This window comes from Brachypodium distachyon, chromosome 3, assembly GCF_000005505.3.
Source record: "Brachypodium distachyon strain Bd21 chromosome 3, Brachypodium_distachyon_v3.0, whole genome shotgun sequence".
In the NCBI taxonomy this organism is placed as follows: domain Eukaryota; kingdom Viridiplantae; phylum Streptophyta; class Magnoliopsida; order Poales; family Poaceae; genus Brachypodium; species Brachypodium distachyon.
The window spans coordinates 5,188,595-5,203,938 of NC_016133.3; the positions used below are offsets into that span (position 1 = coordinate 5,188,595).

Sequence of the window (15,344 nt, forward strand, 5' to 3'; positions counted from 1 at the left end):
CAATCAGCGCTGTGTACTCTGTTTGTAACTAACCGTGAATGTCCAAGGACAGCTCTGTACTTCTTTTTTGACCGCTCTGTACTCCCTACTTTGTTTGCTTAGAACGTGATTTATTTCTTTACGAAATGCGGTCCAAACGCATTCACTCAAAAAGACACGTACGCACACATTATCTCTTTGAAGACCTTTGAGAGATCATGGTCCTCGTTTGATCATATTTCCTCCATTTCATAAAGGTTGGCGTATTTTGTTTCGTTAGGACAAACTTTGACCGATAAAAACTCCATTGATATGTGTTTTTCATACATGAAATTTATATCGATGGATTTGTCTTTAAAAGTTCTTTTTAATGATCATGGTTTCGTATCATATAACTTACATATTGATAGAGTAATTCTTAGTCAAAAGCTTGTCTTAACGAAACAAAATACGCCAACCTTTATGAAAAGGAGGGAGTATTATTTTGTGCTGAATTCAAGACACTTATTATGAATAGAAGAAAGTAGGATTTTTTAGGAGAAATGGAATATTTCAATCCTAAGAAATAATTCTTAAAGAAAAATAGCGAACCTAAACCTGAGTTGGCTAGTTTCACCACACGGAACCAAACCATCTGAACTAAGTTACACTGAGTTCGCCCCTAGAATGGGAGATCGTTCATCCTAATCTACTGGTTTTAACATATGATGAGTTGTTTTGTTAAGAAAAAATTCCAGAGACCCAGATGGTTCATAATTCATCTGTACGTCCACCCCTTCCATGAGTTCTCTACATGCCGATAAAAAAATTAAATAAATTTATGGTACCACAAAAATATATATCAATTTGGGAACATGTAATCAAGGCTATACTCGTCAGCGGTACAAGTAACAAATTTTCTATGGTTTTTGGTTTGGAATTAACTTTCGCGCGGTATCAATTTTCTGACGTTTTAACTTTCGCCAGGGTAGCCTGGACGCGCACTTCGACAGGTTGGAGCAAGCAAAGATGGATCCCGACGGCCTCTTCCAACATATCCAACTGGTGGCAAGAAGTGGACGCCTCTAGGAAGGAACGAGTTGATGTTGCCACCGGTGTAACCCTTCTGTTCTGGACAATTTGGAAACACATGAATCGAGTTGTTCTTGACGGCGCTAGGCCAAGCTCGTTAAACATCGTAACTGATTTTGGGCTTGAGTTTAGGGTGTGGAGATTGGCAGGTTTATTCCTGGCTGAAGGGAGGGAGTGGAGAGATAATGGGTGATATGTAACCTAACTATGTAACGCTGCCTCGCAGCTCCTTTTTTCTTTAAATTGATGATGCACCAGCTTGGTGCATTCTAGAAAAAAAAAAGAAACAGAGACGCGGCCGCTCGTGCATCACGGGGCAGGGGTCACGTCGCCGTCCCGTCCGTCCAGTCCAACCGGCCCAGGTGGCCGAGAGAAGCCAGACGAAGCCAGTAGAGCACTGCTCTTTTTGGTTCTTTGACAGCAACCAGGAGGTCCAGGACATTTTCATCGCACATGTCCCTCAAAGCTAGGATCCCTGATGACCTTTTGCCTCAGAGGCCACGTCTCCACCTCCCCGGAAGACCTGAAAACGTCTCTTCGAGCACCTTCAACGCTCTGCAGTAAGCCTCTTCCTCATCATCCTCCGAAACGTCGCACATGCGCCCCGTGTTAAAAATACATACCCCAAATTAATTTACTACTCCGTATTATAAAAGACTCAAATGATGGCAATGGTCGGTTGCATCTTGAGATCTATCCCTCATTTTTTTTACACAGATCTATCACTATACGTACAAAAAATTATGTCTATTTTGGACGTTTAACAGATGGTCATATTTTTTGAACGACTGACTACAAGCGCTCATACTATAGCATAATTTTAACATTTATGAATTTTGTTCACATTATTTTCTGAGAACTCGCAGAATGCATAGGATGCCTCCCGCAGCTAGTTGCAGGACCACCCAATTAGCTTGATCATCCTTGGCCCATGCACGTGCTACAGCAAATCAGCAATCGGCCGTTGAAAATGTAACAAATTTTGATCCGGTAATCATGTTGGAAATTTGGAATACAGTAGGAATAAAATGCTTATTTGTTTTCCAAAGCTGAGTGATTGACAATCCGCGTTACATATTCGTGGAACTTCTGGAGAGGCCATTTTTTCTTTTTTTCAAAATACCGTGCTACAACCGGCAAACCCAGATCAGCATCCTAACGACCGACCTCGCAGCAAAGGGAAAAAACATGGGGGAAACAGATCAAGCTACTTTGCAAAAAGAGAGAAAAAAAGGGCAACAACACACGTTCTTTTTTACATTCTTGTTTTGGTAAGCTCTGACGACGCGCCGATGCCATCGAATGTTTTTGAGAGTCCCACAAATTGATCGTCGAAGGATGAGCAATCTCGTTGGTGTACGCTTTCGTTGTTGAAGCTGCTCGTCGCTTGGTTAATTAGTCGTCTTGCAGACAGTACAGCTTGCGGATATTGCACGTGCCTAAAGATGGCAATCTCGCCCACGAGTCAACTCGCCCGTGGTTGTCACTTGTCAGACCCGAATGGGTAGGGTATGGGTCGCCGTTTACACCTGTGGGTTGTCCGATGGGTATAACTGATTAGTCAATGAGAAGGGTGGGAGTGGAGGGGAGGGGATATAGTTTCATGCCCTGGATACCTGATGGGTCGCCTGATTAATATTTTTAATATTTTTTTAATTGAAAAAGTATTATTATTTTATTATAGCGTATAACGTGTGGATCCTTTAGTAATACTCCGGTACAGTAAATTTTTTTTAGAACATACACTCCAGTACAGTAATGATCAATGAATAAATTCAACTGTAAAGAAAAGGTAAAGTCCAACACTCAAATGCAAAACCGGCCCAGTGGCCCATGAGGCCATGGCCGAACAGAAGGCATCGATTCTCCTCCCATGTTGCGTGTACAATGGGGCTGACGTCAACCTTCTCTTAGCGATGTTATATAAAATAAAATCTGATGTGGAAGAGAGATAAACGAATAAAAGTCACAAGTCTTCTCTTAAATAAGAGATTATCTCCTCACAAGAATGATAAGGCAAACATAAATCAATTTTTAAGCATTAATTTTAAGATATAAGACCAAGAGATAACCCATTATACAACATGTTTTGTTGTTTCTTTTAAATGACGTGGAACACATAAGATAAGACAGTTTTATCAACTATTGTACATGTCCTAGGTGGCAGGCAGGTGATGGGCTCGTTAATGGGTTCAGGTTTGTGTATGGAATAGGTCCACCCCTAGTGTTAAACCTGACCCAACTGCCACTTTTTTTTTGAGAGGTCCCAACTGCCACCTTTACCTGTGGCTGAACCGAAGCCATGGACCGAAAGTGTTTCCAGTTACTCAATGCACAAGAGTACTAGACAGAACTGAACTGAACTTTAAATCAATAGAAACCAAATGTCTGTGCTTCACAATAGATTGTTGAGCTACCTATCAAGTAAATAAGTAAATTATGCTTCTAACTTAAAAAAAGGTAAATTATGCTTCTAACTAGCTATCATAGGCACCAAATTGAAGCCTTGACAAGTTGAGTACTATTAAGAAGTGACGAGGTGGAACGGTGGCCCGGTGCAAAGTCCTTAACGCGTTCACCGTCCAGCCATGGGTAGGGTGCGTTCTTTCGAACTTTTATGACTCCAAGAATCTAACCTCACCCAGCTTCCTGCAGAAGCCGCATCGCAGATTTAGTTAGGTTTTCAAAATAGTTTAGGCCAAACTAATTTGGTAGCCTAATCAAATTTAGGTGACGGCTTCTCCAGAAAGCTGGATGCACTACTACAAAACGGTGCATCAGTGACGAGACATCAGTGACGGGTCTTTCGCGCCCGTCACTGATGACCATCATTTGTAACAGGCATTTCGTGTCCGTCACTGATGACCAACATCAGTGACGGTCGCATCCACGCCTGTCACTGACCAATCATCAGCAATGCAAAAAATAACAAAATTCAGAAAAGCACACATCAGTGGCGGACTCAATATCAAGGCCCGCCACGGATGAGCCCTGGAGACTTTGAAGATTGGAAAAATCATAACTAATTCATAAAAAAAATCAGAAAAATGTGATTCTTTTTCCTAAAGTCTTAGTTTTTCTTGCTTGACATGATGGAATAATAATATCGTATGTTAACATTTGAAAAATGGCTTGTGTGGTAAAATTTTGTAGTTTCCCACAGTTGAGTTTATGGTTTAAGCCAAATGATCAAAATTTTGTCCATTTCCATGTCCTAATTCATGATAATGTATTCTTTTTTGCACATAAGTGTATATTACCATGCCAAACAGTGTTGCCAAAGAAATGTACAAATGTTTGGTTGAAAAAAGTATTCTTGGATATATCTAAATGCAAAAGGTGAGGTGTTTTGTTAAACAACTACAATTAATATGGTTCAAATAACACCTATCCAATTTTCACATAAAGTAGACCATATTCATAAATTTATAGGCCAATTATAAGTTATAAAATACTTGTATTTTATACTAAGCAAGAAAATCCAAAAAAAAATTCATGTTCGAGACATCAGTGACGGGTCCTATAGCTACGCGCCCACCACTAATGCTTATATGGGCCAGCCCAACTTATTTGAGGCCCAGAACCAACCACATTGCGTATATAATACAACCTAACCCTAACCCCCACCCCTACCTCTCTTTCTCCCTGCCGCCGCCAGCTCCCTCCCTCACTTCTGGCCTATCCTCTATCTCCCAATTTCTCCTCCTTCCTCTCCCCAGTCCACACACATCCATCTCTCCCTCTCCTCTCTCCTCTCTTCTGTGCGTGCCTCCATCCTGAGCGCCGTGCTGGAGGAAGAGGGCGGTTCCCCTCTCTCCCAGCCCGGTTCTCCTCCGCCCTCCCCAAAGCGCCCGATTCCCCTCTCTCCCGGCCCGGTTCTCCACCTCCCCGTCGCGGATCCGGGCTGGAGGCCACCAGATCCGGCCTATCTTCTCCTCCCGCGCACGTCCCCCTCCCTCGAGCAACTGCAGCAGTAGCCGCGGAGGACCATGGAGCGGCGGTGCTTAGAGGCCGTCCACCGGCGCCGCCGGATCCAGCGCCCCCGACCCTGCCCGCATCTGGATCTGGCGCCCCCGACCCCGCGCGCCGCCGGTTAGTCTCTCCCTCTCTCGAATTTTTCTCTCCCTCTCTTGAATTTCTCTCTCCCTCTCTCGAATTTCTCTCACTCTCGGTTTTCTCCAGTGAGCGAGCGGCGGCATCTCCAGCTAGCAGCGGCATGGGTTAGGTTTGGGCTGCAGTGGGTTGCGTTCGGGACTAGCTAGGGTTCTTTTTTTCCTTGTGTTTCATCCAATTTTTGGATCTTGATGTGAAGCAATGCCATATTTCTTGATCTGATTTGTGTCCAAGCTAGGGTTGTTGATCTGATTTGTGTCTATGTTGTGTGTTCGATCATCTCTATTCATCGATTCATTGTTGGCCGGGGAGATCTTCGAGTTTGGGGCTGCCTGCAGATGCCGGCGACGGGGAACGAGCATGGATGCCTGCTCCTGAGGCATGGACGTGGCGATGGGAACGTGCAGGCTGGGCCAATGCCTAGTTTTTTTTTAATGTGAAAAATGATATCAGTGTCGGTCCCTACAAGGCCTGCCATTGATGTGCATAACATCAGCAACGGGCTAACCGCCCGTCACTGATGTACCCCACATTACTAGCAGGAAGTTAGTGACGGACGGTCTGCCCGTTACTGATAGCCATTTTTGATTTTTACTGATAAACGTTTTTGTAGTAGTGATGAGAGCAGCTTCTCGGAGAAGCCGGTACATGAAGCCGAAAATAACTGGCCCGAATTTAGTTCCACTTCCATCCCTGGCTAATGGCGATAGCAATAGTTGCCGCCTCAAACAACTCACATGATTTCTTCCGTATTTGAAGATCAAATTGTTGCCAAGGATTGCAACCAGCTCCACCTGGTTCTCACGGCCCAGGTTAGGAATATCAAGTCCCCCAATCCTTCTTGGAGAGCAGACCGAATTCCAAGCAATCAGACAATTTCCTCCGTTGATATTCCTATTGCCCTTCCACAAAAACCCTCGACAAATCTTTTCAATGTTGACATGGATCATTAAAGAGGGCCTCATTAATCATTATCTTCATTACCGATTAATCATCATCTTCATTATCAACTAATGGCATTCTAGTTTTGCCCAAACATATTGACATACGCTTCGTCGCAAAAAAAAAAACATACGCCTCTCCCGGCGTCACGGGAGCTATGTACGTTCATGTTGTACATGGATCTTATTCGAAATTAACTCTACATGCAACAATGCAATGATATGCTCTCCGGAGCCGCAATCTCAGATGGAGATGCTGTTGGGGATGCCCCTCCCGGTGACCCCTGGCCCCGAGAACGGCTTGAGCAGCTCATATGGCACGATCCCGGCGCCACACCTGTTCTTGTTGTCCTGGTTATTGTTTCGCTCGTCGATGGTGCCTTCCACCTCCTTGAGCCTTCCATTGAACTTCTCGAACGCCGCCTTGATCATGGGCTCCGCCAACCACGCCGATTCCGCGTACTCTCCCATGTACTCCTCGTCGGGGGAGTGCGAGGAGAGGATGTCAAGCGTCGCCATCACCTTGATAGCCTGCATCTGCGAGGGAAGGCTCTCCAGCAGCACCTCCTCCGGCTTGGCCATGAACCTCCTCATCTCGTCCTCCTTGTTCTCCTCCACCGGTATGTTCTTCCGCACCACCGTGGGCCGGTTCGGGAAGTACCCGCCGTAGTGGTACTGCCCGAAGTTGACGGCGGCGTGGTGCCCTGACGTGACCCACATGATGATGGTAAGGATCTGCACGAGGTTGTCCCGGGAGTCGCACACCGGCCACCACTGCTCGTCCTTCTTGTCGGCGTGTCCCTTGGTGCGCACCTCCTCCCACCAAGCCTGCACCTCCTTGTCTCCGGTGACATCCTTGTCGGACTTGTAGTAGAACTTGACGTAGTCGGACGCCCATTGCTTGATGGAGTTCCAGATGAGGAGCCCGTCATTGGCGTACGGGTAGTCCTTGATGGTGAGCTCGAGCTCCCCGTCGTTCCCACGCACGGCGAGGCCCCGTGAGACGAGGTCCTCCGGCAGGGCCTCCGTGTCGAATCGCCAAGTGGCGGCGTAGGCAACGGAGCTGAGCTCGATGGAGTACTTCCCTGGCCAAAAGGCGTCCTCGATGATGCCGTCGGCGTTTACGAGGGCCTCCCTGGCCAGCGCGTTGATCTCCATTGTGTAGCGGAAGTGCGGGTGCAGGAGGCGGTACACCGGGTGCATCCGGCTGAGCTGCCGGTTGGCGGCGATGATGTAGGGCTCCACGGAGGCGTGCGTGCGCAGCCAGTGGCTGACCAGCTGGTGGTAGCCCGTGTCGTGGGTGAGCACGTGCGCCTTGGCCAGCTTCCACAACCACGAGTCGGTGGCGTCGTGGCCGTGCGTGAAGGCACGCTTCCACTGTGGCTTGGTGGGGGACTGCGGGCGAGTCAGCTCGATGGCGAGCGGCATCAGTGTGCCTTGGTCGGTGAGGAAGAAGACGGTACGGGAGCCGTAGAGCGTGGTGTCGGGAAGCTCCCGGACCCTGTGCACGTATGGCAGGAACACGTCGTGGTAGTCCAGGATGAAGAGCCTCTTCCGCTCCACCGCCTCCTCCACCGTCATGGGGTTTAGGCCGCTCATCATCTTCTCCAGGAGCTCCTTGGTAAGCGCCGACTCTGCCGGCCCGTACACCGCCGGGTCCAGCTTGCTCATGATGGGGAATTCCTGTATGCACACACATCACGATGATTAATAACTTGAAATTAATCCTGTATTCCTTCAGTTACTAAATTCTTGTCATGTTTTTTAGTTTAAATTTAAACTAAATCCACGACAAGAATTTAAAAATCGAGTGAGTAGTACTTAATCAATCCTAGCAAATTAATTAGTTACCGTGAGGAGGCGGATGCAGATAGGGTTGAGGCCTGCGAGCGTCTGCCTGGCGAACTCCTCGTCTCTGAACCACGAGAACCTGTCCCCTGCAAATGAAGCCCCATATATGTTATGCTTAACCCGGGCCATGCTAGCTAGGCATGGGCCGCATGGAAGAGCTAATTACTGGACAGTGGTGCTCACTCTCGACCATCTGGGGGACCTCGAAGCGGAGTACGTGCTCGGTGGTGTCCTCGATCATGCGCACGACGCGCGGGATGACGCTGGCGAAGGAGGAGGCGCCGGCGACGTCGCCGGGCAGCGGGATGCCGTCGTCGTAGAGCGCGTCGATGGCCGGGAAGTGCGAGAACGTCGGGGAGTTGTTGATGAGCGGGCTGAGGGCCGGCAGGACGGCGTGCAGCCCCGACCGGAGCGTCGTCGCGCTGAACGTCAGCCCCTTGATGCCCGAGAACTGCTCGTCCCTCGGCACGTATACCGACGAGCTCCTCTTCTCCGTCTCCGGGCCTGCCAATCAAATTGCATCTTCGATCATTATCTCCGTCCGGAATCCCGATTGTAGTAAGTAATTCTGCTTCTTAGATTTGATTTTCTGTGCTGTGCGTATATACTGCGAAGGGTCTTGGGGCGTCCTGTGCGGCAGCGGCGAGGGTAGGGGTGCTCTTTGCCGCCCAGAACTGGCCGCAGGTGCTCGATGTTCTTGTCCGGGTCACCCAGGTCGTTGTACGTGTCATAGTCGTAGACCCGCTCATGGAACTTGCGCTCGCCGGTCCCGTCGCCACGCAGCGTCTCCAGCTCCTTCCTCCGCAACGCCTCGATCCCTGGCGGCGTCTGCGACGGCAGGTACGACTGCATGCACATACACGCCCATGCATGCTAAGCTAATTAGTGGAGTGTGCCATGCATGGGAATGGGGGATTGGCTCTGGCTGAATTAGTCATGTACCCTGACGGAGAAGAAAACGCGTGGGTCAGGGTTGTCGAACTTGGAGTGGACCCAGGAGCCGACGTGGAAGGCGACGGCAGAGCTCTCGTCGCCGCCGGTGACGAGTTTGATGTCCTTTATGAACATCTCCTTGTGGTGCTCGTTCTCCACCACCACCGCCCCCACCGGGCCGAAAGACGCCGGCACCGACATCTTCGTCTCGTAGACCCCATCCTTGATGGTCATGTGCGCGAAACCCTTCACCCTCTCCTTCTCCATCCCCGTCTCTGCGCTCCCAAAAGTTATTTATTCATCAAAACTCAATAACGTAATGAATATGGTACATTTAATTGATATATATTATATGAATGTATATTTAAAAATTTTGTCAAAGTTAAGACATCCTTTGTTGGACGGACTGGACAGAGGGAGTATATGATATATGAACGATACATTTAATTAATTGGTATATCGATCAAAAACATGTGAGTCCCATTGGACGCCACTTGACACTGCGTGGCTGGCTGCATGGTGCCGGCAGATGACGGACCCGGTAGCCGGTACACTAGAAAAGAGATTTCGGAGCTGCTTGCCACTGTTAGATAGTAGAGAGAAATTTAACTTACTGGGGTCGAGGTCGGAGCTGACAAGTTGGAGCAGGAGCGTCTTGCCGAAGAGGTCCTTTAGGTCGTCGAGGCCGCGGGCGATGTACATGGAGCCGATGGGCGCCAACGCCGTCACGGTAGCCGTCACCGTCAGAGCCCTCTCCCTCTCCCTCTCCGCCGCCGGCGTCGTTGTCGTCGTCACGGTACTGACGGCCTGCTCGGTCGCCGCGCAGCGGATCGTCCTGCGCGCTCGTCTGATTTGCTGGCCGCTCGTCGCCGCCGGCGTGGCGAAGAGCGGCATGGGGCCGACATTGCCGCTCTGCGCGGAGAGCGTCAGAGGCTGCTTCAGATGGATCATGGCTAGAGCTACTTGGCTAGCTAGCCGCTTTAGACTAAAATAGATCGAGCTGCTAATATAAGTGTACGTGTTAATTATATGTCCTTGCTTGGTGATTGATCGATCAGCTAGCTAGCTAGCTGCTGGCACAGAGCATAGCAGCTAGCAGAAGAGATTGAAGGAGGGAAATGGCCAGAGGATTTCTCTGCCTCTCTGGTTGTGCTGTGTTGTGTGGATGTGCATATGTGCCTCTATGCTGGAGTATATATATGGTGCCCGGCCAGTGGTTGATGATCACTCAGAATCTCCTACATGGCGTCGTGTTTCACGCGTACGCGCATGTGTCTGACTGCCTGTGTGTTTCTGAAGCAGTGTACAGTTAAACGATACAAAACGGCTTTTTTCACCGGTGCTAGTGCGCCACGTGGCGCCCATCCGTCTCCTGCTTCTCTGCGGATTAACACATTGAGGAATGGTATATGAATGATATATCGGTGAAATAACAACGGTATTAAATTTTGATAACACACCAATGAATATGCAAATGGAATTTCAATGATATATCGGTGAAATTTCATTAAAAATCGTAATTTTATTGATACATTTGATGATGTTTTGTTAATATATCATTGACATTTTGTTAATATATCATTCCTAAGATCAGATGGGCCTGGTTGGCCGTCACGTACTCACGTGGAGACGCATCAGTGTGTGGGTTGATCCGCACCGGTAAAAAAAGTTACTTTCGCAGATAACAAGGCCATGATGTTCTGTTGCCTAGAAGGGTTGAGAAGAAATATTAAGGACCAAGCGGTACCAAGAAAAACAGTAACACTACACAGCTTGGGTGCATATCTGTTTTCTCCTCCACAACAACGCCTTCACGAAGGTTTTTTTTTTCCGAAAATGAAAGCTTTTATTGATCTCAAAATTATATCAAATGATACGACCAAAGAGTATCACACCCCCGGCCTCTGTGCCGAACCACACACAGCCACACGAGTACGGAACAAAACTCAATTATTATAACGAAAATAAAATAAAAACTCTAAGCGGGCTCAATCCGTAAACTAGACCGCCATCTATAATGGGTAAAAAAGTTCCTGACGACTTGCTCCAAACTGCCACACGCCATCAAAGCCAGCTGGTGATCCATAGGCTTGAGGAGAGTAGACCAAGTACGGAGCCAATGAGTGCACGAATATAAGACCTGTATAGGAGAAGTTAAGTTCTTTTTATTAAAAACAATATCATTTCTGCATAGCCAAATTGCCCAACATAAAGCAGCAGTCCCAACCATTAGGAGCGCTCAACCTTTTATTAACCCCTCGTAATCAGGACCCAAACATGTGAGTAGCATCACGAGGGAGAAAAAGATTGGATGCTATTTGGACCATTGACCACACAGAGCGAGAGACACGAGAACGGAAAAAAAGATATGCAATAGTCTCATCTTCATGACAAAAAACGTATTTTGAACTGCACTTCCAATTCCGCTTTAACAGGTTGTCTTTAGTTAAAGTGACCCCCGCAGCAAGAACCAAAGGAAAATTTTAATCTTGAGAGGAACCTTTAGTTTCCACAAGCTATTGCTGGCAATTGGAACATCATGATGAACCAAAGCCTGGTACATGGATTTGACTGAAAACACGCCACTGGCATGAAGATTCCATCGGAACTCGTCAAGCCCAGGGGATAGGTTCACATTAATAAGGCGATCAAGTAGCTCAGTCCAGGCGATCAATTTGGGTGCAACAAGGCTACGCCTGAAAGACACATTCGGGGGAAAGGCAGCGAGAACCTGAGCCAAAGTGTCACGCTTATTACGCACAATGAGAAACAGAGACGGATATTGCTCTCGGAGGGGGCGTCCCCCGAGCCAAGAGTCCTCCCAGAATCTCACTTGAGAGCCGTCCTTAATTGAGAAAGATTCGAAACGGAAAAAAAAAACCGTTTGGCTTTCATCAGACCTCCCCAGAAATGAGAGTCACCTGGTCTCCATTCAACCTGAGACAAAGCCTGAGAACCAATGTATTTATTTCGTATCAAGTCCTGTCACATACCATCCTCAGACAAAAGTTTGAATAACCATTTGCTGAGAAGTGCGGTATTTTTGGCATCAAGATCCTGAATACCTAACCCCCCTTGGTCATTTGGCCTGCACAGGACACTCCATTTAGCAAGTCTATATTTCTTCTGATGACTATCATTCTGCCAGAAAAATCTGGACCGAAAATGAAGCCTCTTGAGGACTCCACGTGGAATCTCAAAGAAAAACATCATAAAAATGACCATACTACTAAGGAACTGAGTTGATGAGCACAAGGCGCCCCCCCATCGAGAGGTGCTTGCCCTTCCAACTCGCAAGTTGCTTTTCAAGGCTCTCTTCCACACCCTTCCATTCGGCATTTGTCAATTTCCGATGATGGACTGGGATGCCCAAGTAACGAAGGCCTGCTTGCCATCCACACCAGAATAGATAGAGTTTTCCGAAGAAACCTGCTAGTGGAGGAAGGCCTCCTAGGGATAAGAGACATAGGGCTAAAGAGAGAGCGACCCCATCGCGCAACCAAACAACTCAGAGTATTGTTGGGCAGAGTTCGACGCCTCGCCGAAGCAATAGAGTTCATTCTTGTGAAAATTGATTTTTAATCCCGACAGCTGCTCGAAAATACAAAGCACCAGTTTGAGATTTCAGGCTTTATCCAAATCATGGTTCATGAAGAGGATCGTGTCATCTGCATATTGCAAAATAGACAAACCACCATCAACAAGATGAGGGGCCACTCCACAAATTAGGCCGTCATCACGTGCTCTCTCAATCAAAATTGCAAGCATACCTGCAACAATGTTGAAGAGAATAGGAGACAGAGGATCCCCTGCCGCAGACCTTTCTGAGTTTGGAAAAAATTGCCGGTGACGTCATTGAGCTTGAGAGCCACACTTTCCCCCGAGACGAAGCTCTCGATCCAAGAACATCACTTGGAGAAGAAATCTTTCATCGGTAGGGTCTGTAAAATAAATGATCAATTCACCTTATCATAGACCCTTCTCAAAATCAATCTTAAAAATCACAGACTTTTTTTTTCCATGGAGCTCGTGGACGGTCTCACGTGAAACTACTACCCATCAAGAATAGAACGACCTTGTACTACCGCCGTTGTCACCCAACAATCTCGCTGGCCTGGTTGGACACCACGTGGCTGCGGCGCGTGGGCGGGCGGGCAGTGTATGGAAGAGAAGGCCGGTGACCCGAGTTTGTCACTTCCCGCTGCTGCACGCGACTGCCAAAAGAATACGTACCACGTGGTAAACGTAGCGAGTTTTACTGTATCGTCCAAACACAAATGTGAAGACTGCTCACAGAACACTCGCGGTTCGTATATACCTCTCCCCGATGTGTACGTACGATCTCTCTCTTTGCGCCACACGCAGGCAGGCGCATGTGGATGTGATGTGCCAATGCAACGTGACAGAGACGTACGGCCGGCCGCCAGCCCACGCCCGCTGGATCCGAGTGTACCTTATCTCCACAGGCTTTTCATCTGCGGACGGGCCGCGGTCTGTGGATATTTGTGTTGTTTTACACACAAAAAAAACGAGATTCCCATGCATATATGTATAGACTCGTCTACGGCCAAGGAAAAATATACACACATTTGTTGAGAAATTAACTAAATCTTTCTTCTTGTTTTGCACGGGGGCTCATATATCACAATAGCTACCGCGAAATATGTACAGTAATGGAACCGGGAGGCGCCTCCTGTCGATAAAAAAAAAAGAAAAAATATATCTACAGTAGCTTGGAAAGCTGCGGGTACTCCAAGCTTGGATCAGAGGGAGTACAAAGTAGAAGCTGTTTTGAAACAACAGACAAATTTCTTCCGAGCTTCCTCAGGCCGGAGCTTCTTTCCACTTTTAAGCTAAACCAGTTTCTATTTTCTCTTTTTTTCTTTCTTTTTTTTTGCGGAGCCAGTTTCTGCACAAGCCTTAGCTGCGTAGACGGGGGCAGCCAAATACCGTATAGGACCGCTGCAAAATTAAGCACGCACACTTGCGAAGGATCCGCTGGAAACTGTAGCTAGCTAGCACCCTCTCGTCAAGCAACGACACCGTGTACTGATCTATATGCATCTTTGTTGCTTTCCAGTGTGCCCACCGTGCCACCGTGTACTGATAGCTACATATGTGGCAGCTAGCTAGTCGACGTACGCCCAAATCAACCCATGCATCTAATACTTCCATCAGTGATGGTTGTTCTGTCAATGCCAAAGCATGCAAAAGCCAGAGAGGGAGGAGGAAAGAATCCTATTGTGTCGCGACAGGCGAAAAGATGGATGGATTTCGCCATCGGCCCTTTGCCCCTTTCTCCAGGCCGCCGCCAGAACTTATCTGTAGGAGCTGATTCTGTGGCTGCCAATCAGGATCAGCTAATAGCTGCTGGCCCGGCATGGGTTGCTTTTCAATCTAGGGAGTACCCCATCGGGATCTCTGTACTGTAACCGTTCCCGTGAAGTACACGTCAGCAGGACCACTTTAGTCTGTGCTGTGGTGGTGATATGACTTTCTCGATCTGCGCCAATGGTGAGAAGCTGTCTTCTCGTAAACAAAACACAACAAAACACGTTGTACAATGGATCTCACATCACTTATGGGACAAACATTGCATTTTCAATATTAGGTTGGGTAAATATACTGTAATTTGTTTAATAATTTTTACTATCTCTGATCCATAAAAATGTCATCCACTTAATAAAAAATGGGCGACATTTTTTATGAATCGAAGAGAGTAATAAATAAGGATTTTAAAACTATTGGATGGCTACTAAATATTTTTATATATTTAAATAACTGTGGCTCAAAATTTCTTCTTCTTTTCGAAATGTACCTGGACGTATTACATGTTTTTATATGAAATTATACGCAGAAAGAATATGACCATTTTTTGTATTTTGCACATCAGACCGGAAAATGGCTAATGATCTAATATAGCACTATACACATACAATTTTTTCCTCTTTTTGGACGTTTTAACAAACGGCCATATTTTTTTGAAAGCCTGGTTTCAAGCGCTCATACTAAAAGCATACATTTCTACATCTATGAATTTATTCACACTAGCAGGTGTGCCCGCGCGTTGCTATGGGTCAATAAAATCACAAACTATTTATTTTCATTTTCTGTGTAGGCAACTCGTGACGCTATCGAGGTCGGCATGCGGGTGTGGTGGCGTCGTTTGTAAGATGGAGTAGAAAAATCATGAAAAAACTAGAAGAAAAGAAAATAACGGACAGTGGCATATTGGTTGTAATTTTAACCGGAAGAAAAGTGTAATTTTAACGAAGTTAACCATCACCACCAATTCCAATTTAATAGATAATATATAATATAATAGATTATTTTCCGAAAACACACAGAATGGGTTAAGGTGCCCTGGTTGCGGGTTCTGGCTCAGGAGTCAGAAACACCCGGCTTGGTCCATCCCTTGCTCATGCACGTGCTACGGGCCTACGGCAAATCAGCAAT

The 15,344-nt window shown here is 47.1% G+C and overlaps 1 protein-coding gene and 1 long non-coding RNA gene across 2 annotated transcripts; both read right to left on the reverse strand.

The window, feature by feature from the left end:
* Positions 1–6,107: 6,107 nt before the first annotated feature.
* Positions 6,108–10,077, reverse strand: LOC100824090 (lipoxygenase 2.3, chloroplastic). The gene is made up of 6 exons (XM_003571021.4): positions 9,503–10,077; positions 8,898–9,163; positions 8,564–8,801; positions 8,139–8,459; positions 7,956–8,041; positions 6,108–7,787 (listed from the first exon to the last, which is right to left on the reverse strand). Exons 1-6 carry the CDS (start codon positions 9,837–9,839, stop codon positions 6,348–6,350), a joined length of 2,688 nt encoding a protein of 895 aa, XP_003571069.1. The 5' UTR covers positions 9,840–10,077; the 3' UTR covers positions 6,108–6,347.
* Positions 10,078–11,170: 1,093 nt separating this feature from the next.
* On the reverse strand, positions 11,171–13,147 carry LOC112271874. The gene is made up of 3 exons (XR_002965392.1): positions 12,898–13,147; positions 12,659–12,813; positions 11,171–12,556 (listed from the first exon to the last, which is right to left on the reverse strand). It is a non-coding gene; the product is annotated as an uncharacterized LOC112271874 (long non-coding RNA).
* Positions 13,148–15,344: the final 2,197 nt, after the last annotated feature.

Coding starts and splice junctions, on each gene's coding strand:
- LOC100824090 (XM_003571021.4), bottom strand. CDS start 9,839: ATGATCCATCTGAAGCAGCCTCTGACGCTCTCCGCGCAGAGCGGCAAT. Junction 8,802..8,897: donor GCGTTTTCTTCTCCGTCAGG/GTACATGACTAA, acceptor ATGTGCATGCAG/TCGTACCTGCCGTCGCAGAC. Junction 8,042..8,138: donor GGTCCCCCAGATGGTCGAGA/GTGAGCACCACT, acceptor CTTCATTTGCAG/GGGACAGGTTCTCGTGGTTC.